The following is a 24,093-nucleotide window of genomic DNA, read 5'->3' as shown; positions in this document are numbered from 1 at the left end:
CGATGCAGAACATGATTTCAGGAAAACGATTCAATGGCAGGTCTCCTGATGCTTTCTTGCCCTTTCACAAAACCTTTGATGACTCTTCTAGGAGCGCCCTCACAGCCATGCTGGTGAGTCTGTTTCTTGGTTCCTGTGTGTTTGGAGGCAACTTCCTACGAGCTTTCCCTCCACCCAGCATCTAAAACATCTCCTGGGGCCCCTGAGATAACTTTAAAAGTGTTAGTACTGTTCACAGTTGGCACTCATCTAGCAATCCTAAACACTGATTTGTCATTCTGTCTAGATTCGAGATGGTCTGCTTCCACAAGACCCCGTCCTTGGCAAATACTGTAGCACTGGGTCTCCACACCCACTCCAGACTACTGGTCCGTATGCATGGATTCACTTTCACTCTGATAACTTAGTTACTGATAAAGGCTTCCACATCGTCTATACAACATCTCCTAGTAAGTAAAATTCAGCATTAAAGGTTGGTCTGTTACATTCCCAAGTTATAGCCAACAGCATACAAATGGGTGTTACTAACACTTGGTATTTGATAATACAGAAAACCTCTTTGATTTGCAGCCATTGTACTGAGGCAGCCTAAACTGAAGAGTTACGTTACTTGTGAGTATCTCAACTAATGTGTTGTTTTTTTTCTTAATATAGCTGATCCAAATTGTGGAGGAAATTACACGGATAGTGAAGGGGTTATCATGTCCCCTTTCTGGCCTAACCCTTATATCAACAACCGACAATGTATCTACATTATCAGACAGCCAGAGGATGAAAAAATACACCTCAACTTCACGCATGTGGAGCTGGAAAATCACACTGGTTGTTCATCGAATTATATTGAGGTGACTTCTCTTAATCAGTTGATATGATGGATTGATTACGTGTGTATACAAAAGCATGCCACATAATTTCTGTCCTAAGGGCTGCTGCAGAAAAAAAAGTTAGTCAAAGGACTAAATATACCAGTTTATTAGGGTCCAAAAGTCACAGAGGTTAAAAGAGCTGAACTGTTCATTTGGAATGAAGCAAAGATAAGATTACAAGAAAATCTGTCTAGCTTAACACTAATTCTTAATTGGCTATATGTAATTAAGGTCAAGTTCAGACCTTTGGTAAAGGCATGCCAAATGTAAGAAAAATAGAAATAATGCCACAGCCACCATGCAGCGTTTTCTGAAGTGATGTGTTACATTGAAAACGTTGTTCTGGGGCAAAAAATGAAGCACATTGCATATATATGTATGTACAAATGTACATATATACATGTGTAAAGCCAGGAGTTTGTTAGTATCATTTAAATCTTAGAAGTCTGGTTCAAGAATTGTTATTAGTCAAAAACTAGTTATTACAGAAGAAATAATAGTACAGTTAGAATGCTTCTGTATGGAGGATGTAATAATAGTACGACTTCAATGATTAGGTTGATGCTATCTGGGATCACCTTGAGGTTATTTTTATGTTTGCTAAAGTCTTTTGCATCTAGCTCTTTCTTTGTTGGTCTGCAGCTTCATGTTGCATCCAAATTTGCTGCTATAGGGTGCCTTTTAATTATGCTGGGTATCATTCCGTTGTTTTCTTTGTTATCCCTTAACCTAGTTCCATCCAGTTCCAGGTCTGCATTTGTTTAACTGACCACAGATGAGGTTTGTCGTGGTGCTGGGGAGGCCATGAGGGCAGAGCCCATGGCTGGGTAGGGCTATGGGCAGCTGGAGACCAGCGCTGCTGCAGGGACAGGGGCTGATGGCCCCAGGGGGCTGACAGGGCGTCCTGGGCAGGGTGTGGGGACCCTAAGGGAGTCCGGTGAGCCCTGATGCTGCCTGAAGGACCTGACAAGCTCTTTATGTCAGTGGCTCATGTGCTTTCTCCCTTCACCCCATCCCTGAGCTCTTCTGTGCCACACCCTGACTCATGAGGTCTCAAGATGTCTGCTGTTGTACCCGGCATCTCTTTCTCCATACGGCCATAAATGACTGCTGGGTGGGTACTGCAGTTTGTGTAAAACTGTGCTTGTACCACACAGAGGCAAACAGAGACAAACTGAACAGGCACGGACAGCCAGTTGATTAGCAAAGGTGCTGCCACAGCTGAAGCGGGTGGGAGAAAGCCCTGGGTTGGGTCCTGCAGTTACATGGCTGCGGGGTTTGATTTTGTGCTTAATCTGTTCTTGACCAAGAGAGGAACAGGGCTGTGTGAGCCCCATGCAGTTAATCTGTTTTTAAAAGATGTTATTGTGCTGACATCGTTCCTTTCCCTCCTCCTCTAATTCAGAGACTTCGGTTGGAATGAAGTGTAATTAATTTCTGAAATGAGAGGGGAAGTGTGTGTAATGAAAACAGGCAGCTTTTGTTTGTTTGGCCTGGTACTCCTCTTGCCTAATTGCTGGCAGAACAGCAGCTAAATTCACCGCAGCCAGAGAAACAAAACCATTTCTGTTGGACGCAATCAGTTTGTATTAGTTCAGCAAGGCATTTACCTCGCTGTTTGCTGATCAGCCACAGGCCTTTCAGTTTCCCTACATTTCTGTGCTCTTCTTCGTCCTGCCCTCTCACTCACTGGCTCAGCACAGAACGGAGAAACAGGACTCACATTTTCTAACTAGGACAGTCAGTACGACTAAGGCACTGTGCTCTTTTATCAAGGCCTGGTTTTCACATATGCTTTTCTAAAATACTCTCTCTCTGGGTTTTATAATGTAGTTCAACGAGGGAGATAGCTTTTGGGTCTTCAAATTACTGTAGACTTCACTCTCTGACAATTGGTTTGTTGCTTTGAAAAGGCACAGATTATACCAGGAAACCTGCAGAGTTTTCACAGGGCCAAGCACAGCTCACAGGTGCTTGCTCAGGGAGGGATGTTTAGTCTCTTACTGAGGAAGGAACAGCCTGGGAGCAGTAATCTGTAATAAGAAACTAGAGATAATAAAGCTTCTTGTTTAAGAAACTCTGACATAGTGCTGCAGACATAAGGCATTAACTAAGGCAGCTCCTTGTCATCCTTCTAACTGGCCAAAGGAGATATAATGTGATTTAGAGAACTTGTTATTTTTATCACTACTCAGTTTTATAAATCAAAAACGTAAGGAGAATGAGATCAAGAAAAAAATATAAATTTCTGTGAACTATACTTCTGGAAAATTTCATTGCTGTTTAAAGATTTCTAAGCATTCTGGCACAAATTCTGATCTCAGTTGCTCTGCTGTAAATCCAGAATAATTCTGTCACTTAAAACTCACATCTCAGGGAAATTTAAAAATACCTGCTAGTCAAAAAGCCATCTCACCAGCTGGAGTTTGCCAAAGTTGGGCAAGCAAGCCAGCCACTGTCTACTCACTGGGGCACTGACGAGGGTTCCTTGCCTTGTCTCCTAGCCCTTGGGGAAATACAGCTGAGGAAGAAAGAAGTGATGAGAGAGGACCTGAAAACTGAATGTCCCTTGCTTTCCCGATGATTTTATTGGAGCCGTTTTTCAGGGTTAACAGAATATACATGCATGAGCCACCATAACTTTTACAGCAGACAAGAGCTGTTTTGTTTTCAGGAGAATCATTGGGAGAAATAATTGTGTGGGGTTTTTTGCCTGTGCAAATAGCATGAGAACTGTCTTTTGGACCTCGGCTTGTTGGCTGCCCTCTTGGAATGAGATGGGAACCTCAGAGGGTGTTCAGTGCTCTGCCTGGTCCCCTGGGTGCTCCTATTCTTACTCTGGACTGAAGTTCAGGGCCTGAAGTTCAGAGGTGCTTTTTTTCCCTTCTAGTCCCCTTGATAATTGGGATTTATGATCAACTTTTGGGAAAGCACGTAAGATACATTTTGATTAGCAAATTGATTGAGGTCAGCAGAGTGGCAGTGTAGAAGGTAAAAAATGGAAGTGATTCCCTGATGTAGCTTCATTATCATTAACATGCATTGGACCCCTCAGATAATGTAATGGAAAGATGTCAGTATACCTCTACTGCTTTAGGAGCTCAGAGCTGCATCTACTGTTAGTGTGAACTGTCTGACTGCATTGATGTATGGGTGTGACGGGACATGTGCTTGTTCTGAAGAAGTGTCATTGAAAACCCACTAGAAGCTTCAAGGCCAGAGCAAGAAAATCACAAACACCCTCCCCCCTCCCTTCCTTTTTTTTCTCCCAGCAGATTTTAGTGCTGGCAAAAATTTCAAGCTCTCACTGGTGCGCACCTTACCTATCTCTTTCATACTAAAGGTGTCATTTTTGGAGGCGTAGGACCAAATTGCACTAAAGCTGTGGTTCATATGGAAGATCTGTTTCACCCTAATGCACTGTGACAGTAGCATGTGCATGGCTCTTTTGTGATGATCATCTGATCTTTCCTTTGAACTCTTGTAAATCATGTGCTTGTGCCAATTACTGTAATGGCTCTTTGCCCTTCTTATAAATAAGTAAAATAGTTACTGCTTTGTTATTTAGCAGCTATTGTGAGATTCTAATTTTATTCAGATATCAGATCCCAACATGTTTATGATCTGATAGTTTTTTGTTTTTCTTTCTGATGACTAGGTTCGAGATGGCGGCAGTGAGATGTCTTCTCTTATTAACAAGTTCTGTCATAGTACATTTATGCCACCAATCACTTCCACCAGCAACAGTCTCTGGATCAAATTCAAGTCTGATCCTTCTGTGCAAAGGGCTAGCTTCAGGGCCATTTATCAAGTTGGTAAGAGAAGTTGGTAAGAACTGGTGACTTGCACAGTGAACTGATCTGTAATGTGGACACTTCCAGTCATTTCCATGCTGTATTATCCATATAATGTGCTTAAGACAAACTTCAAAAGAAATGCAAGAAAAAAATAGAGTCAATTTATGTATCTGCTTCTACTTTTAGAAATGGTAAGATGATGTCTGCAGTAGGTCTGTTGTAGGCACTGATTGCATGCCTGTAAATTCTCTCCTCATTGCTTCTATTAATGAAAAATCATCTACCACTGACATACAAAAGATGATATAACTATAATTCTACCTAAATATTTTTACATTCATTTTTCCTATCTTTTCATTCTTATTCACCAACAAACATCTGTGTCTGTGAAACAAATGCTTCAAATCTCTTAGTTTTCATGGGCACTGTTAGATTGGTCTTCTGTGTATATACATGTTTATAGCAACATGTTCTTTTACATATATTCTTAATATTACTTGGATAATGTATAGTAGATGATGGAAGATAGGTTTTTATGGTAATTTTCTTCTAATTTTGTAGTGATATTTTGGTGTTTCTTGGCAGCCTGTGGAGGCCTCTTGCATGGAGAAGGAACTATTCATTCACCTTACTACCCCAGGATGTCCCCTCACCCAAAGACCTGTGAATGGATCATCTCCCAGCCAGATAGTAAAGTGGTGGTTCTTAACTTTACTGACTTTGACATTCGAAATACAACCACTTGTGACTCAGACTACATTGAGGTAAAGAACAACACACATATACTGTGAATAGCAGATAGATTCGTATCTGCGCGTTCTTTCTTATATTTGTCTCCACCAAAGCAGAACTGCTTGACAGGCAAGAACTTCTTACAGCAGTTATAAAAGCTTTTCCAGGTTCATAATAGGATTCCAAACCTTTTCTTGTTTCTCCAGAGATGATATGACCATTTTGATAATCAGGACAAGTATTAAGTGTCTTTAAATAAACAGACCTGATTTTGGATATGTACGAGCCTCAACTTAGTGTTGAGGGTCTAAGATCTGAGCTTTTCTCCACCTGACAGGCTTTGGGTGGGAAAGTGCTTCTCTGGCAGTCATAAGGTTACATTATATGTGCCTGTAGGCTGAAGAAAGGGTGGAGTCTGACTTAGTAAGAATCTCTTTTATATGTTTGTCATTTATGCTTAAAACTTTGATATAATAGACATTTGTATAGGATATTTTGAATACACTATTCTTCAGGTCAGAGATGGCAACAACACAGACTCTCCTCTTTTGGAGAAATTCTGTGGCACAGCTGTACCAGCTAGGGTGCAATCCACACGGAACAATCTCTATATCAAATTCAGAGCTTCCTCTCTTACCAACCTTGGCTTCAGAGCTCAGTACTGGCCACTAGATACAGGTAAGGATCTTTTTTTTGTAATTTTCTGTGTAGAGTGTTGGGACTTTCCAAATTTTCCTGTATGCTGAAAACAGTTGGCCATCAAGTTTTATGATGGTGTAATAGGAGATAAATTCTGAATCAGTTACTATTGAATATGCAACGAGGAAAAAAAAAGACGACAAAATTTCAGAAAGAAGAGTAACCAATTTTATAAGTGCCTAACTTCTGTAAAAGTGTATTATTTAACCTGATGTTTTAAATCTCAACAGTATGTGGAGAGACTCTCACCGGAGCAGAAGGAACCATTACAAGTCCTGGACATTCAGATGTCTACCCACATGGTATTAACTGTACCTGGATTATCAACATTCAACCTGGATACCTTATCCGCCTGACATTCACTTCATTTAACTTGGCATTTGATTACAACTGCAGAAAGGATTATCTTGAAATATATGACAACAGCACTGTGCAAAAATTGGGAAGGTGAATATGTCCATTAGCCTACAGAGGTGAATTACTGTAGAGTGAGCCCCATTCTGAACATCTTGACATCCAATTTGCTCCCTTAACTTTTTTGTATATATTCATTTCTCTGTACTACAGAAACAATAACAGCAATTTCTCTGTCTAGGATAGTAAAGGCAGCTTGCTTGACCAAGGAATGAGAAGCACATTTTATTAAATATGAGAACTAAATTGTGTCAAAGGCACAGCTTTTTTGAGACAGGTTTCTAAAGCTGGCATTGTCCAACTCCATCAATATTTTGATTTAGGGGAAATAAGTTCAAAAACATTAATATATCTGTGCCCAGGAAAAGACATGTTTCTACACTTGTAGAAGTGATATTCAATTTGGGGTATCTTTTGCTGCAGGTACTGTGGAAGATCAATTCCACCTTCTCTCACTAGTGGTGGCAACATAATGACGTTGTACTTTGTGACTGATCACAGCATTGCATCTGAGAGCTTCTCAGCTAATTATATCTCCCTGGATGCATCAAAAGGTAATATGTCAGTTCGTTCATTATGCAAATTAAATGTTTTCAGCTGTCACTGTAAATAACCACTATAAGAAGCAGAAACATTATTTTCTGTGTTAACAGAAGTCTGCCTGGTGCTTCTTCTACCCCTTCTTATTTATCCTGTTTTATTCATAAGCATTTTTTCTTCCTAGGAAAGCAGAAAGCAATTTCTGTAAGCAGCACTGGTGCTTTCTTTAAAAAGGCAGTAACAGCTGACATGGCAGAACTGCAGGAATTAAGAAAAGTATTTTCTGAACTTGCTTTGTCTGTTCCGTCTGAGCTGTGTGCTCAGACAAAGCTAAGCTAGGAAGCTTAGCAATTGTGGACAACTCACTTGAATGAGAGATTTTCAAGTGCCATAAAAATTAATTTAGTCTCTATTAAGGTGCAATGTTGATGCTGGGCAGATAAAGCCTGTATAGGATGAAATTTGATAAAGCAGCAGAATAACCTGAAAGCACAAGCTGTTTTTCTCATTACAACCAAGTGCAGTGTTTCTGTCTACAGAAGAGTTCAAAGCTCCTGTGTTGCCTTAAATCTGTTAGGTGCCTCCTTTTAAGTGGCCAAGACATAAATCAGTGGGATAGAGATAACTGAAGAGAATTCATTCCCCTACTTCTCTAAAGCAGAGAAAAACTGAGAAATTACTCTGAATTCTAATTGCTGTGAAGGATTTCTAGGCTAGAGGCACATCTGTGTTTTCAAAGTGTGCTGAACCCATCATGCCTGATTCAGTGTTTGCACATCTCTCCAGCGCCGACAGCATTTTAGCAGTGACTGAGCCGCACTTGAAAAAACAGCCTCTTGGTGAAACACTGTAACTACCAGCTTCGTAGACCCAGCAGATTTAGGTCTGCTATCACTCCCCTCACTGCTAGACACAGATCTGTGGCAGAAGAGCATTTATGTGGGATTATGAAGGATGCAGAATTAAGCCACAGAAGAGACAGAGTGAGACTATTAAAAAAAAAGTAAAAATGAGAATACATTTGTAGCTGTGTTATTTGTGTATCCATCATGAACCAGTTTCCAGGTGGTTTGTGTATGGGAGCAGAGGCCATGAGGGATTTATTAGGCGAGTACTAGAAACTCATAATACTTGTCTATGAAGCTGTAAACTAGCAATGGCTGCCCAATGTTTGTTCTTAGTTTCTTTAAGAATTTTATTTTTCCTACTTTCTCAGTTTCTCCAACCTGTTTAAAATGAGCAAAATTTCCAGTGTCTACTGTGTGAAAAATAACTTCTTTCTTGGTGACAGCTTGGAAAATTTGACTATTATTTCATCTCTCAAGCATGTGTGCAGGCCAAGGCTGGTACAGATTTTGTCACTGTCCTCTTTTTTCACTACCAGATAACTTACAAATCCGAAGAACCAGTTTTCTCAACTGCCTTCATTCATACTTGAGTAACCTATCATGGAAACCAAAAAGCCAGTAAAAACAATTAAGACTTAACAACAACTATTCCAGGGAGGAAATTTCTATTTGATAGAAAATAATAAACCAAAAGCCAAGTTATACTTTCAAAAATCTTTCCAAGAAAGACTCTGTAGTTTGAAAACTGAATTCTGACTAGTGAGAAATTATGAAATTATCAGTCCTATGAAGTCTTTAATGAGCCTGGTTTTGCAACTGCAAACTGTAAGTTCTGTAAATATGTCTGTTGCTTGTTCAAGTGGTTTGTTTTGGTGTTTTACTTTACCTCAGATCAATATTTCATTGTTGGATCCGATTCCTTCCTAAATAGCAGCTCTTCTCACAATTCACAGAATCACAGAATGTCAGGGGTTGGAAGACACCTCAAAAGATCATCTAGTCCAGCCCCCCTGCCAGAGCAGGATCACCTACAGTAGGTCACACAGGAACACATCCAGGCAGGTTTTGTGGAACCTTCTATGCTCCAGCTTGCACCCATTGCCCCTTGTCCTGTCATTGGATATCAAAATACTCTTTATTCAACACTAACCTGTATTTCTGTCTCTGTGTAACCATCTCTGTTTCTCTGGTTTTGTTAGTTGTCTCACTGCCGTCCCGTTTCACCGCTCTGCCTCTTCTTCTCTCTTCCATATTCTCTTCCTTTACTACCACCATGGTGATTGGATTTTCTCAACTTTTATCCAACGCATGGCTATATGCATCATGTGAGGTTCAAACTGCATCAGTGCTATCCCTGGAATGGTTTCAAATTATGCCTTAAAAATGCAAGCGTGTTTTCTCTTCAATGCTCTTAACAACTAGAAACTGCTTAAAATGTTTCTGTGAAACTAGAACCACATACTATCTTCATCTAAACTCTAAACAACAGGTATTATTTTCTTTTGCAATAATTAACACAGATATTTTTACTGCTTTTAAGCTAAAATGGGCTGACTCTCAGTTTCTCCTCACTCTGACCTAGAACAATGATCTCTAGAATAAATGCTTTTTCATTTCAACACCATAGTTTCTGTAAATATGGCAAAGCAGCAGGTAACTACTGAAACTGTGAGTAAGAAACTTATTAAGAATTTGAACTATATTCTGGTTTTTTTACAGAGATTTGTTTCAGTTGGTCCCAGCGCAAGCATAGCAGTACTATAAAGTTGTCATAAATACTGGACTGCTAGCATTCTTTTACATTAAGAATAAGGTGTTTTGGTGCTTCTTTGGCCTGAGAGAAAGCAAACACATGTATGTGGACTTTTCTGTGACAAGCAGCTCCCCACTTCCCTCAAACCATATCAAGTTTTAGTTTTCCCACTGTGAGATGTTTAGGCCTGATATTCGTCTTATGTATATCCAGTTACACTAAGGTAGCAAATGACTGAACATAATTACATCTGAGAGATTTACCAAAGCTATGGATTTATTTATTTTTCTCTACATCTGCTGCCTGTTTTCCTTTTTCTGCTAAGGAAAATATGGTTCTAATAATGTTTCTTGTGCAGTAAGAATCTGTCATATTTTTGAGCTATGTTTTCGTAGCCAGCTAGAATGTAATCAATATCAGAACTGGTCAAAGCTGTTCTGGTTCATATTAGACATTTTAACAGGCTTTTGCCTGAAGTTATTTTACAGAGAATGAGCTATTGAAAAGATGGACAAGATTATCCTCCCAAAAAGAATAAATAGGAGTGGAAAAAAAAGGATAAGTGGGAGCAAAACCAGTATTTTTATGTAAAACTGATTTTCTTCTCCATGCATCTTAGCAAACAATGCTCTTGTTAGAATGGTTTATCTGTGATATATTAATTGGTTGAAAACTAGCTTAAAAATAATGGCAAAGCTGTATTTCCTGTGCAAAAAATTTGAATGCTGTGAGATACAGCCATGGCCATGGTTCATAAAGTGCAAACAATTGTTTTAGCTGTCTGCCAGCTAGTAGCTATGAATGGCCCATACGGCAGCAATACAAATCCTTCAGTCAAACATACCCACATGATACCAAGTTGTTTAAAATGTATATTGCCCACTTGAACTATTTGTACCTCAGATGCTTAGTTCTTGGCCGTTTTTCTGTCTTTTAAAGGGAAAAGTCACATGAAAAGCAAGGTAGTATTTGGATTTATTTCCTAGAGTCCAGGTCTCAAATACCATAGAGACAAATGTCACAGCTGCCATATAAATGTTAGGATAGATGTTAGGGTTTTGGGTTTTTGCCTGTCATGGCTGACCACACCACAAAGAACCCACGTAAAACTATTAAAAAAATCTTTGAAAGCGCTTTGTCTTTCCTGGAAGTGTTGCTTAGGGTCTTGAAAGATCCAGGCCACAGTTTTCCCAGAGGAATGGCACTAGGGTCAGTGTATGTATTTTATTGTCCTCAATTTCTTTACAAGTGGGCATTTATTTGCTTTACTTTGAATTGTGATTTTTTTTCTTTTACGTCTTTTTTCATTTGGTTTTTTTTTCATTAAAGAGGATTAATTTTATTCTTTCTGTTGAGAAAGGTCAGCTTTAACAAGGTTTTTAGCAGATTGCCTTCCTGATAGGAGTTTTTATTCCTGGTCTTTCTCTGGCTTTGATGAAAGATACTATTTTTCCTCCTTATCATCCTGAATTGTGAATGATATTATTTATCAGGAAGGGTAACTTGGTTTTACATAGCTTCGTTGTGTGGTACATGTAGCTGACAATGACTGGAGAAGTCGAGGTTTGAGAAGGATGAGAGAGAGAAAGAAAAAAATTTGTGAATCCGTAGACTTAAGAGTGTACCTGAAAGCGAGGGATGATTTTGTGTGTCTTATTTTTTGATAGCTGAGTACAATTAAGAACTCCGTTCCCATCTTGCTGACTGAACCCAGTAATTATTAGGAGGATGTTGCCTGGCTTTTGTCTTCAGCTGAATGAGCAAAGTCAAGATTGGATAGTAATGTCTGAGAGATAGATGTGTGCAGAGGCTGAGACAAAACAGAAAAAAAAGCTGAAATCCTGCATGCATCTTGGGCACCTGCTCGGCTCATCCTGAGTCTCAGGAAAAAGGTTCAATTTGCTGGGAACTGACAACTTGTTAGGCCACTGTAACTTGGTTGTGTTTGGTTGCAGTATTTGTCTACCTATAAATGCCTATATAGATGTATATGGCTCAACAGTGTGTGTGTTTAGGTGTAAATCAGCAGAAGAGAGTAAGTGATTTTTTTTGAACAGCTGGACCCAGTGTTTCTGAAGAGTTTGGGTCTGAAACACTACAAAGGATCTTTTTGTGCCTTCCTGGTAAAAATTAAGCCCATTGACGTCTGCCAGAAGGTCCTGACATGCAGATGTGCTTTTCCATTGCCTGTGGAGAGGCACATACTTCATGTGATAGTTTCTTCCTTTATTTTCAAAACATGCTTAGTATTACATAAAGATCTAATTGTTAGGGATCCCAGTTTTACTTTGGCAGCATGAGATTGGAAGAAAACTCCCTTTTTATATATGACACTATAGCTTTATTTTTGATTAATCAGAATTGTGGCAACTGATGAATACCTCTTTAGGAGAAAAAACATGGATATAATCTTCTGCAGTATGCATGACTGCATGAGTGAGTGGTACAAAAGCTGGCATTTTTCTCTGCTGTTGGCAGTGGGTTACTGCCATTTATGGCATTTATTTTTTCAGAAGAGCAAACACATTCAGTAATAAAATCAGAAAGCAGATTGAATAGCTTTCAAAACCTCACACATTGGCAAAGCAAGATGTGTGATTGTCCTCAGCAACTGCCTCCTTTTCATGAGCTGCAATAAGTGTCTTCAAACTAAACTGAATTCGTATTTTTTCCAGGTGTATAATAATCACATTATGGTATTAGACTGCATTTTGAACTTTGGAAAAGGAGTCAAAGCACTTTTTACCTGCTGATTTTGCTAGCAGTTTTCACAGTTTTCACTGAAGGAGCTATTAGTGCCCAAGCACAACTCCAAATGCTGTGTTAGCGAGGTGAGTGCAAAAAGGGAGTGCCAGCTCAAAGTAGAACACAACGAATGAATCCAGTTACCAGAAGAGGGCTGGCTGTCAAAAAACATAGATTACTTTATGCTTTTCCTAATCCTCATAGCAGAGTATGCTCAGTCCACACTTGGATTTATTTCATTGTAGCCAGCATTCTGACATTTCTGTGGCAGACATTGTTCCACCTTCTGTATTTATCCTCCTTAGCTCATAAAGAAGATTGTTATGGGAAGTGTAGAGCAGTATGCAACATCCAGTTTAAAATAGCGTACTTGGGATATGAGTTTCTCTATGGACTACTCCCAAGACAGCAAAGGGAGAGAACCTGGACAGTTCTGTGGAAAGTGTTCTTAATAGGGCTAGTAGAAGTATTTTGGCATCCATGTTGTTAATTTTACCCTAAGAGTCCTTATCCAGTACATCAGTTTTAATATTCTTCATACTGAAATCTAGTCTTCATGGTCTCAACCACTGAGTGAATAAGGAACGACAGTATTGCAACAGCTCTAACAGTGAAATGGGCATGTTGGGCACCTACCCTTCCAAAATCAGGAGGAAATAATCGGTTAATAAGTAACCTAATAAATATGCACACATCTTATTTTTTATTATTTTTTCATTGTTTTTTGTGTAATGAGCTGTTAGGAGAAACTTGGATGATGTTTCTAAGTCAGATTTGTAACCCGGTAGGCAGGATTCTCAAGAAATCATATGACTTAATGTTCTGGGGTTTAATGTTAAGTCCTGCATATCTTGAAACACCACGGGAGCTGGCAGCACAGCAAGGGCATCATAAAGGTTTATAGAGCAGCACAACCAAACCATAAGGCTTTTAAGGTGATCAGGACTAGTGTCATGGTTATATGTGTATATTAGAGCATTTCTGTGGTGGAACACACAAAGGACTAAAATTCTAGATAAAGACTTTAATAGATCATGATTTTGGGGAAACTAGTGCATGAAACCTTTCTAACCTGTCAATTCAAAAGTACAACCCAATGGCAAAAAATTATCGGCCTGTTTCTGTGTCATGTTTCTTTGTTGTCCTTGTGATGAATGAGGTATAGGAGTTGGGTAGCTAGCTTTGGGGGTGTTTATCCCACAGAAAACATTTCCAGCAGAGGCCTTCCAGGTGACCAAGAATGCAGAAAGACTCCCACGATTAAAAAATATGCCATTAGAAGCAAAAGCATTTTAGTAGTTAGAATGGGTAGAGAACAGATATGGAAATGACCTATCTTTGAGCATGGAGGGCTTGAACTGCAATTTCACCGCTTCCCCCTAAACTATTATGTATGTTGAAGTGTCAAGCACAGGTATTACTACACTTCAGCTGTGCTGCATTAGAAAACAGAGATGGTGGAAGACAAAGATCTGTGGCCACTAGCTTAAATAAGTATAAATTAGTGATAATATTTTGCTTGCTCTTTCACTCATAATTTATGATTAATCTAATCCTGCCTTTTTGGTAGAAAATATTAAAAGAATCTATTTTCAGTTCTTATGTTTCAAACCTGTAGACTCGAAACAGGGCAATGGAGGGCCAGAATGAGTCTCTAGTGTCATCAAGTCCAGCCCACAATTTTATCAATTTTATGCCTCTCCCGCCTCTTCCCTCCCCGCCCCCTCTGCCAGCAGCTACATCATGTGACTCCCTTCTTAATTAATCAAACTGTATCTTAAAAAACAGTGGACATTTTTCCCCTTTCTACAGCTGTTATGTTGGTTGATGATTGCTCTAGAAACTCGCTCCCTGATATAAACTTTCTCCTAATTTCTGTGTATCTGAATTCAGGGACACTTTTTAACTTTAGAGCTTGTACTGTCATTGAGAACGTGTTCTGTTTTTCTTCTCTTTGTGCTTCTTGATGTTTATCTCTTTCACCTGCACTTGCTAAGCTAAACAAGTTAAGCTCTTCTAGTGTCTCTTGCCTACTAATCTACTAGTTTCCTGCTGTCTCCACAACCTCTCTCTTATTTATTCTCATTTGATTTCCAAACGTCAGTGACCATGATTATCTACATTTTTCTGGGTGACATGTCACCATTACCTTGTACAGTGACATCAAGATTTGTTTTGACTGAAAACACCTGACAGATCAGATTTCTTCTTGCCCTTTTTGCAGCTGGATCATAAATCTTACTCAGACTATGATCAATAAATATGCAACAATTGTTCTCTTCAAAAGAAATCTCATGTACCGTTGTATATCAGATACTTTCATTCCTAGTCCTTTTTAGCTTCTTTTTAATTATTGCTCAGTTTCTGGTTCAACATTAGTCCACTATTTTCTTCTTTCCAGCTCATAGTACCAAAAAATTTCTACAGTGCTCACAGAAGAACTGATGTTAGGAAAAGATGTTCTAATTTAGGTCTTATAGAATCATAGAATCTTCAGAGTTGGAAGGGACTTTAAAGATCATCTAGTTCCAACCCTCCTGCCATGGGCAGGGACATCTCCCACTAGATCCGGTTACTCAGAGCCTGATCTATACTAAAATCTAATTGCTTTGTCCTCACAATTTAAAGATTATACTGCTTTCCAAACGATTATCACTTATGTCCTGGAAAATGGGGAAAGACATTTATATATAAAATCCCCATCTCCCAGGTTTGGTCATGGGGAATGCCTTAAAAAATATCACATTTCCTCGTAGCTAGAAACTGCATTCATTTTCCACCACCACTACTTTTCAGAAATTCAGGAATCCTACCTTTTGTGCTGATCAAGACATTCCTTTCAGTTTTCTCTCTCTGTTTACTTGGGTTTTAGGTCAAAGGCATCATAGGCAGATGGAACTGTGCTTATGTTGCCGATTTGTTATAGATACAGTGTTTTGGTAAAAGCCGAACGTATCAACTCAAATAGAAGAAATCTCATTAAAAACTTGGATTCTGTTTTTAGTTTATAGTGATGGCATTCAGCAGTAGAATGTGTCCAGGAAGAGTTATAATGCACGGGAGCACAAGATGTTTCCTTCTCTGTGTGTTGGAAATAAAAATTTCCTGTTAACTTAGCATACATATTAAATTAATTCATACTTGTTTCTTTTATTTTTAAAGCGTGCTCACAGAGCTACATTGCTGATACTGGTGTTCTAACATCTCCTAACTATCCCAATAACTACCCTGTCCAGAGGGAGTGCATATACACCATCACAGTGGGAATAAATAGACAGATTGTGCTGCGCTTCACCAACTTCACCTTGGAAGGGAATAAACGCTGTACAGAGGATTATGTAGAAATCAGGCAAGCCTAATTGTTTCACTTGTCTTTATTACTGATAACCATGGAAGTTTTTCAAATCCACTTTTGTGTGTTCAGAAGGTATAGTTTTAACTATATGCCTGTGCTGTCAGTGTGGGTAAAAGTCTTAGTAGAGAAGTTTAAAAGCTACCTTGTCCTCCTCTCATCCTACTCCATTATCAGTTTTCCCACTTAGTAAATTCCAGTTCTCAGAGCAAGTGGAATATGTGGTTTGTGTTCTCATGCATGGCATTCTGGTTGCCTGTTTTGTGACATGTTCTCCATGATATTTGCAAAGTCATGGCAGTCAGGTGAAGTCCCTGGTGACTGGAAGCTGGAAAACATTGTGCCCGTTTTTAAAAAGGCCAGAAAGAACGACACTGGGAACTACTGACCTGCCAGCCTCACCTCAGCCTGGGAAGATCATGGAATTGGATCCTCCTAGAAGCTCTTAAGTCACATGGAGGACAGGGAGGTAATTTGAGACAGCCCACATGGCTTCATCAAGGGCAAGTCCCGCTTGACCAACCTAGTGGCCTTCTGTGATGACATGACTACTACATCAATGGGCAAGGGAAGATCTACATATGTCATCTATTTGGATTTCTGTGGGGCCTTTGACATGTTCCAGTGCAATATCTTTTTCTCTGAATTGGAGAGGTACGGATTTGAAGGGTGGACTGTTCAGAGGATGAGGAATTTGTTTGATGGTTGCATCCAGAGGGTAGTTGCCAACAGCTCAATATTCAGGTGGAGATCCATGACAAGTGGTGTCCCTCAGCAAATACTGTTTAATATCTTCATCAGTGACATAGACAGTAGGATCAAGTGCACCCTTAGCAAGTTTGCAGATGATGCCAATCTGAGAGGTGAGGTTGACACACCTGAGCAATGGGATGCCATCCAGAGGGACAGGACAGAGACAAGTAGAAGAAAGTCATATTTGCAGGAAGGTTAGATGCATGCTTTACAATGCAGCTGTGTCAAGTACACATCCTTTCTGCCATGTTGCTGTATGGAATTTGCACTTTGCAATGTCAGTGCATCCTTTTTTGTCCTCGTGAGCCAGCTCTCGTGAAACATGTCTGCAGAACATCGATGTGTTTTTTCACTTCAAGCATATCATGAGTACCCATAACCTCAATGAGTTCTGTGACAAAACTCATTCCGAACATTATGCCAAATATTCTGTATGGGTTATTCCTCGATAAGTAGCTTTTCCTTTTTTAGAACCAAATGAAAAAGCTTCTCACTGAAATTGCAGTATTTGGATTCTGAATTCATGCTGAATCAGCTGTTTGTTTTCGGCTGTGCATACAAACTGGAGAAAGTTACGAAAAAACGAAAGACTTTTTCAGTATTTTCTAAGCAAAGTGTTTATCTTTTCATTTTAAAACAATTTGAGGTTAAACTTAATCCAACTTTATTTTAACAGGTACCACCTTAATTGGGGGTAGACCTGAACTATAGCAGGGGTTTTTTTTTCCATTTTTTCACCTCATGAACTGAAAACGCTCATTTCCTGCATAAATCTAACTCCACTGTCACTGAGAAGAACTCGCCAGCATTGAACAGCTTTTCAGATATGGCCAGAACATTGCTAAGTGCAACTCAGCACATTGCTGCTGCCATAACTGGATTTCCAGAATGTCTTATCAAACCTGATACTGTTAAATGGGGTAGCTAGAGATGTCTAAGGTGAGGTGCCACTCTGGTTTCTTGTCCTGAGGTGTCCTCTGATAAAACTCATTCAAGTCAAGTAAGAAAATTGTTCATCTGACCACAACTGCTGAGGCCAAGATGCAAGTGAGGGGAGGTTCTGGCACAGTCTTCAACTTTCAGTAACCTGAGACATCAGCAAGCAGTTTAAGCTGGGAGGATGACAGAGAGGCAAGGTCTAAGTAGAAATTTCTCTTAAAAGCAGGCATAAACCTGTGAAAATATAATTGAAAATATTACTGTCTGCTTCAAAAGCATCATATTGAGATCACACCCACATATAAATATAAATGTATTTATTATTGGCCTAATGACCTGTAGGATATTGCAATATAAGTGCTTAAAGATAAGGTTAGAAAGCAGTTGATAAGCAGGTTGTCACCATCTTTTTTATTCCCATGAAACATCTGCAGGTAGTGGAAGAGAATGTTAGCTGTTGCATCCTGATTACAATATTAGAAAATATTACTTGAAATACTATGTAATTTAAAAATAGGAAATAAATGGATGTAGAAACAATTCTGAAAGCTAAGAAAATATTTCAAAACATGCATCATATCAGTTCTGACAAATGGCTTCCCGTTTGTGTGGTGGCAAATAAACATGGGGTTTTTTTTCAAGAGGTCAGCTTATCTGTTTTTGTGCCAGGCTAAACAGTGAGCAGTGAGAAAACTGCTATTTCTTCAAATTAGAAAGTTACCTTTGGTTACACCAATGATCGCCACTTGTAGAAGAAAGAAAGTCCTGCCTCTTCAGCATCAAGTTTACTTGAGACACTTCTTGAGTCTGTCCTCATATTGACAGACTGCTGAGATGAGAGAGTGCTTGTCTTATTGCAGAATTCCTCCAGTATTTGGTAGCTGTATTGCTGTGGAAGATGAAGAGCCAGGATTAATCTTTTCCAGGCCTGAAAGAATCCCAAGTTTATTAATTTGTTAACATTTCTCATATTTTCCCTTTTTTAACCAAGATTTTTCTTCTTTGTCCTTCTAGGGATGGAGGCTATGAAACTTCTCCTCTTCTTGGAAAATACTGTGGCACAGACCTGCCTCCTGTTATAATCTCTCATGGTAACAAGCTGTGGATAAAGTTTGTAAGTGATATATTTGGCACAAGAACAGGATTTTCAGCAGAGTGGGATGGTACTTCAACAGGTAAAATTACCACATAAAGTATAAAATCATTTTACACATCTCATTTTTGTCTCTCATTTGTATTTTCTTCTTCCCATCTTCTAAAATCTGTCTGCTAATTATGTGTCAACATATATTTATGTTGTTAAGGTAAAGGATTAAATTCTCTTGATCCTTGGGCTTTCTTCTTCTCCACGGGGAAGAATATACTATTCCCTAGATAAAATGTAGCATCAGCTTTTTCATGTTAGGAAAGCAGTAACCAAGAACTTAATGCGGAGGTTTCTATTTGAAGATTAACTATCTGTCAGGAGCACTCTTCAAATTAGTTAATATTTCCAGGTGCTGCAGGCTCTCTTCTGCTTACAACACTGTTGGTCACTTGCAGATTTTTGGGGCATCACTGAAGATGTTTGGGGCATGTGAAGGAAGTCAATAGTGTGAATCTCACACATCATGTCTAATTCTCTAATCTTCTGTGTCTTATATGGTGGTTTGGTTTCTTTGCCACTTTCAGGTTGTGGTGGGACTTTGACAACATCTTCTGGTATCTTCATGTCCCCCAACTACCCTATGCCGTATTACCACAATTCAGAGTGCTACTGGCTGCTCAGAGGAAACCGAGGAACCCCATTCGAAATCCAGTTTGAACAGTTCCATGTAGACTACCACCCAAACTGCAACTTGGATTATCTTGCGGTATGTACTTTGTTTCATAGGAGAGAGCTGAGTATGGTGAGTAAGCAGGCAAGGAAAGATATGTGGCCCTTGTCTTTGAAATATTCCCTTTGAAAGGGAATAGGAATAGGAGACCTCTTTGCTGACTTGCTACTCTCATATCATGGAGAAGTGAGAGGTAAGGCAGCAGCGTCTCTGTAGCAGGTGTTAAGGAAAGCATTTATGTCTAGATAGAAAGGCCACTGAAGCAAGAATCTCTTCATATGTTTTGAATTTGCTGTGATTTGGACACAGGCCCTAGTGTGCTTTCTTAGTAAATTACAATGAAAAAGGCACAACAGTGTCAATAATCTTATTGTTGATCCCAAATTTCATATTTGAATTGTTGTGTAAATTATGTGAATATTTTTAATAGAGTTGAAATGGAGTGCTATTTTCCCCTATTGATGAGTAAGCCCCTCAATACCCACTAGTATTTAGTTCCTAGTTTCCTGTTTTTCCACTGATTTGCTTGTTTTTGAAAAGCCTGTCAGGCTTCCTCTGAACAGAAATAGAATTTAACCTCTTGTATATGCAGTAACAATTCCCTAAGCAGATGTTTGTCAGGGGGAAATTACTTGGATTTATAATGCCATTGACTTAATTAATTTTTATTTTATTTTGGAAGGTATATGATGGCAACAGCAGTAATGCTAGACAGCTTGGAAAATTTTGTGGGAATCAGATACCACAACTCATCCGTTCCAGTGGAGACAGTGTGTATGTAAAACTAAGGACAGATCACAGTCAGCAAGGTGGAGGTTTTTTAGCCAAATACAAACAGGGTAAGTAAAAGAAAATGAGGAAAATATGTTTCTACAGTTCAAAGTGTTCCTGAAACTGCTTCTTGCAGCCAATAGTCTTACATATTCATGAACAGAGGACAATGTATAGAGTGTATTATCGACCCATATTCTCTAGTCTGGTATAGTCACAGAACATGGAGAGCTAAAATTATCTGCCTGTCTACTTATGATGGAGATTTTCTCCTTCCTAGAAGAAATCTGGTGAGGTGGATCTACTTCTATTACTTGCACCAGTGGCATTCACCACTGTAGATTTACTCAGAAAAACAAGTGCTGGAAATCTGTAACAGGATAGACTGGACTGTTCTTGCTCTTCTGCTTACCTGCTTTCCTGAATTTTTTTGGATCCCTCATTCCTTAAAGTGGTCACAGCTTCATCTACTATGTATTTTTTAGACTGCAAAGTCAAGATGATATATTAGAAAAAGACTACCCCTCTTTCATTAATTAAACAGAAAGAGCACTTTCAAATGACTCAGATGTAGAACTTGAGCTATTGGATAATTTGATCTACTGTTTACATTCATATTTAATTCCTGAAGATGCATCAGAGAAAGCTTTCAGTAGCTTGCCCAAAAGCTAAAATTATGTACAAAGTAGTGCTATAAAATAAGGATACTTAGATGCCAGATGCATTTACATGTACATGAAAGAAATGTAATGATGAACTAAAAAATACTGTAAAGCAAAACAGTATCCCATTAAGATTCAAAGGCACCTTTGTGTCTGTTATGTTTCTAATAAAATGCTAATGGCAGGGGGCAGCAGCTTTTACCTATCTTGCATTCTTCAAAATCCATTTTGTTCTCTTCATTCTGTCCTTTTGAACGGTTGTATGCTTCAGTGTAGCTTTGCAGACGAGCTCTACCTGACCCTGACCCTGAATCTCAGCTGTGTCCTCAGCATTTTGAAGTCGTAAAAACACAGACCTTGCTGATCTGTAAATCATTTGAAAAGAATAAAAAAAAATTGCAGGAGGTAGGTGCATTATCCCTAGTGACAGACAATAGAAGAGTTTTGCAAGTGAATCGCAGCTATTTCTGTAGTTCAAACACTGCAGATCTGCTCTACAAAGTGAAAAACCTGTCCTGCTCTCCCACTTCCAGCCCACTTCTCTGTGCAATACCCTGGTCTGCTTTCCTTACACATTGTGTGTTTTTGCCAGGAAGAGCATTGCCCACATCGATATTTTCTGTCCCTAGTGCAAGTTGGATACAGGAAAATGAGACTCACTGACCTAATGCCATAATTGTAATCTCAGTCTTTGTCTAGTTTAGATTCTTTTTCATTTTCTCTGTACTTGAAGGAAAGCTCCCATTATTCTTTGTGATTTTCCATTTCTTATGCTAGAATCCCATTGGATGGCTCACAAGGAAAATGTCTCCTTTTAAAGAATTTCATGGTCTCTTCCAGTTGCTGGAGCTAGAAAATCCAGTACAAGTAGTGTGCATTCCATTTGTTGTTTTAGCCAGGGATGATAGTTTTTTTTCTAGTTTGCTGAACTAAACCACTTTAATCCATTAGTCGATTTTTGTTGAGCACCCTCCCAAAATTGCTTTAAAGGACAGGACAAATTTCTATTATTATCTTAAAAAAATAAATAAAAGAAAACATGTTTCAGAAATAACTATGTATTTAGAATTCAAGAAAACTGCATATACTGATGAGTCTGCAAGTGTCAGAAAAGAAGGACGTAACAGAGCTGAAGGATTCAAGTTTGGAAAGGCTGGATTTTTTTGCAACATATGCCACATATTGTTCGATAAGTCACACTTCTCTTTATGCATGATTTCTCTGTGAATAAAAATATTTTTCACCTTGTAATGCTATCACTAACTTTATTATTTTTTTGTGATACTGGGTTACTAAGCACTGCACAAATTTTTTTTTTTTTCAGTTTGCCATGAAGTACTCACTGTTAATCGTAGCCATGGCATATTGGAAAGTTTAAATTATCCAAATAATTACCCACTAAATGAGCACTGCAGCTGGACTATCCAAAGTACAAAGGGGAGCACACTCAACTATAGCTTCACAGCCTTTGATTTAGAAGATGGATCTGACTGTGACCGTGACTTCTTGCAGGTATGTACCCTGATTCTAGAAACAAGAAAAATCATGTCTTCACCAATAGACAAAAAAACTAAGGATATAGAAGACCAAGGGGTAATTTATCTAATTTAAATTTAGCCATTAAAACTCAAGTGTTAAATCCAAATAATTTGTGCCCATTTCCTCTGCGATCAGTGGGGAGTGAAGCATTGCCAGGGAGTGTTTCATCCTACCTGACAATGGGTGTCTGCAAGAGGGAGGAGGAATCATTTTGCAGGTACCTAGATTTGCTACAGAGTCTGGCTACCACCTTGGATTAGATGCACTGGCTTTTGTGGGTTGAGATGTCATCATTCCAGCTTCATGTAAAGAAGAAATCCTGAGATTAGTAAATTAATTGCAAAAGGCAATGACCCAATTATTTTCCTCTTGTTTTCACCTGAGAAGGACTGGGGAATGTTCAAAAACTTTAAAATGCATTATTTCTCTATGTTTTAAGAGAGTGTGGCTGTGTCTCCTGTTTATATTTTCCTTTTCATAATTAATCTGTTTCTTTAAGAGGACTAAAACTGAATTCACTCGCAGACAAAATGAGACATTTTTAGCCAAATAAAACCATCCAGTCAATCTGAAGCCAAGTAGCCGTTACTTTCATGTTCTCAATTTATTTCTAAGACAACTGAAAAGATATTTTCTCTCAGTTTTTTACTTTGTATTGTGGGAAGTAGAGTGTGCGGTCATGATCCTGCCTACAATTTTGCTCTGTTGCTGCACTAATCCATCCTTCAGAACTCACCCTTGTACAGGATGACAGCACGTAGCCCCTGTGCTCTACTTAACTTTTGCACAAGAGGAATTGAAATTTAAAGAAGTGTTAGAGAGGACTCCTTTCAGCCAAGGGAGGGCTAACAAATAGTGTCCTCATTTCTGGGGAAACTTGCATGCGCTGGGGTCTTGCAGAATATCCAGCAACAGGCCTGGTGATGGGCTAATCTGTTCTCTCTAGATGTCCTCCCCTGCTCCCTCCACCTCCTTGCTGTGCCAGCTTTCACAGCTCAACATTGGTAATGAACTAGCAAAAGTGGTGTTCTTCCAGCTTACTTCTCTTTGTGGCCAGGAATGGAAAGAAGGAATAGATATGTCAAGAAAATAAACAAGGGAACACTGTATTGAGAGCTACCTATTAAACCCTGGCTCATTTTTGTGAGGAGGCTGAAAAGGAAACATTGGAGCCAACTGGAGAGGCCAGTGCTAGTCCCAAGATGTCCAAGCCCTTGATCCATGAAAAGAGGAGCCCTGCACACAGTGGGCAGCCAGCGAGGAGCAAGAGACTTGCCAGAAGACACTATTCTAGACATAAGTCAAGGCTGGTGGAATAGTGCCAAAGGCAAAGACCTGATCCAAAGTGCTTAAAAGAACAGAAATAAAACATAGTGAAGGGAGTGAGTAGACAGAGAGAAGAAAAGTACTTACACTCTCTGTTTTAACAACTTTTCAGTGCTTCCCATCAAAGACTGCAAGAGATATAAAGAAGAAATGCAAGGGAAAACCAGAGTCATGGAAGTGTGTTAGGGAGGCTTTAATTTGCACTTCATGTGACATTACTTACAAATCTTCTCCAAATGCCATTGAGAAATACCACTTGGAAAAGATGGTCTCATTTGGTTCTTGCAGGCTGCACAAATATGTGCCATAGTGTAAAAAAGAGAACAAGGTTGAACCAGACAGGGAACTGAATAGTGTTTGCTCCCACCCTGTGTCTTGCGAAAGGGGATCGTGTTGGCAAAGCTCTGAGCACTCTGTGGTGTAGGGGAAAGGGGGAATCATCTGGAACGAGTGTGCTGTTCAATTTCTAAGCACACTGCATATATCTGAGGCTTTTTCTGTCTCATTTCCATGTAGAGTCTGACGCCACTGCAAACTGGA

General features: G+C 39.2%; 1 protein-coding gene across 1 annotated transcript in view; it reads left to right on the top strand.

The window, feature by feature from the left end:
- Window positions 1–24,093, top strand: part of CUBN (cubilin (intrinsic factor-cobalamin receptor)) — a gene marked incomplete at both ends in the record, with an annotated part of 88,055 nt that overhangs the window by 9,099 nt on the left and 54,863 nt on the right. The window contains 12 exons of the mRNA XM_009869014.1: window positions 287–449; window positions 655–845; window positions 4,525–4,681; window positions 5,249–5,427; window positions 5,911–6,073; window positions 6,325–6,541; window positions 6,932–7,062; window positions 15,557–15,743; window positions 18,453–18,613; window positions 19,110–19,291; window positions 19,938–20,094; window positions 22,013–22,200. Coding sequence (XP_009867316.1) covers window positions 287–449; window positions 655–845; window positions 4,525–4,681; window positions 5,249–5,427; window positions 5,911–6,073; window positions 6,325–6,541; window positions 6,932–7,062; window positions 15,557–15,743; window positions 18,453–18,613; window positions 19,110–19,291; window positions 19,938–20,094; window positions 22,013–22,200 — 2,076 coding nt within the window. The remainder of the gene's footprint in view (window positions 1–286; window positions 450–654; window positions 846–4,524; window positions 4,682–5,248; window positions 5,428–5,910; window positions 6,074–6,324; window positions 6,542–6,931; window positions 7,063–15,556; window positions 15,744–18,452; window positions 18,614–19,109; window positions 19,292–19,937; window positions 20,095–22,012; window positions 22,201–24,093) is intronic.

Source organism: Apaloderma vittatum, unplaced genomic scaffold (assembly GCF_000703405.1).
Source record: "Apaloderma vittatum isolate BGI_N311 unplaced genomic scaffold, ASM70340v1 scaffold40104, whole genome shotgun sequence".
Classification (NCBI taxonomy): domain Eukaryota; kingdom Metazoa; phylum Chordata; class Aves; order Trogoniformes; family Trogonidae; genus Apaloderma; species Apaloderma vittatum.
The sequence above is the reverse complement of the archived record's forward strand: the minus strand, read 5'-3'. Positions and strand labels throughout refer to the sequence as shown.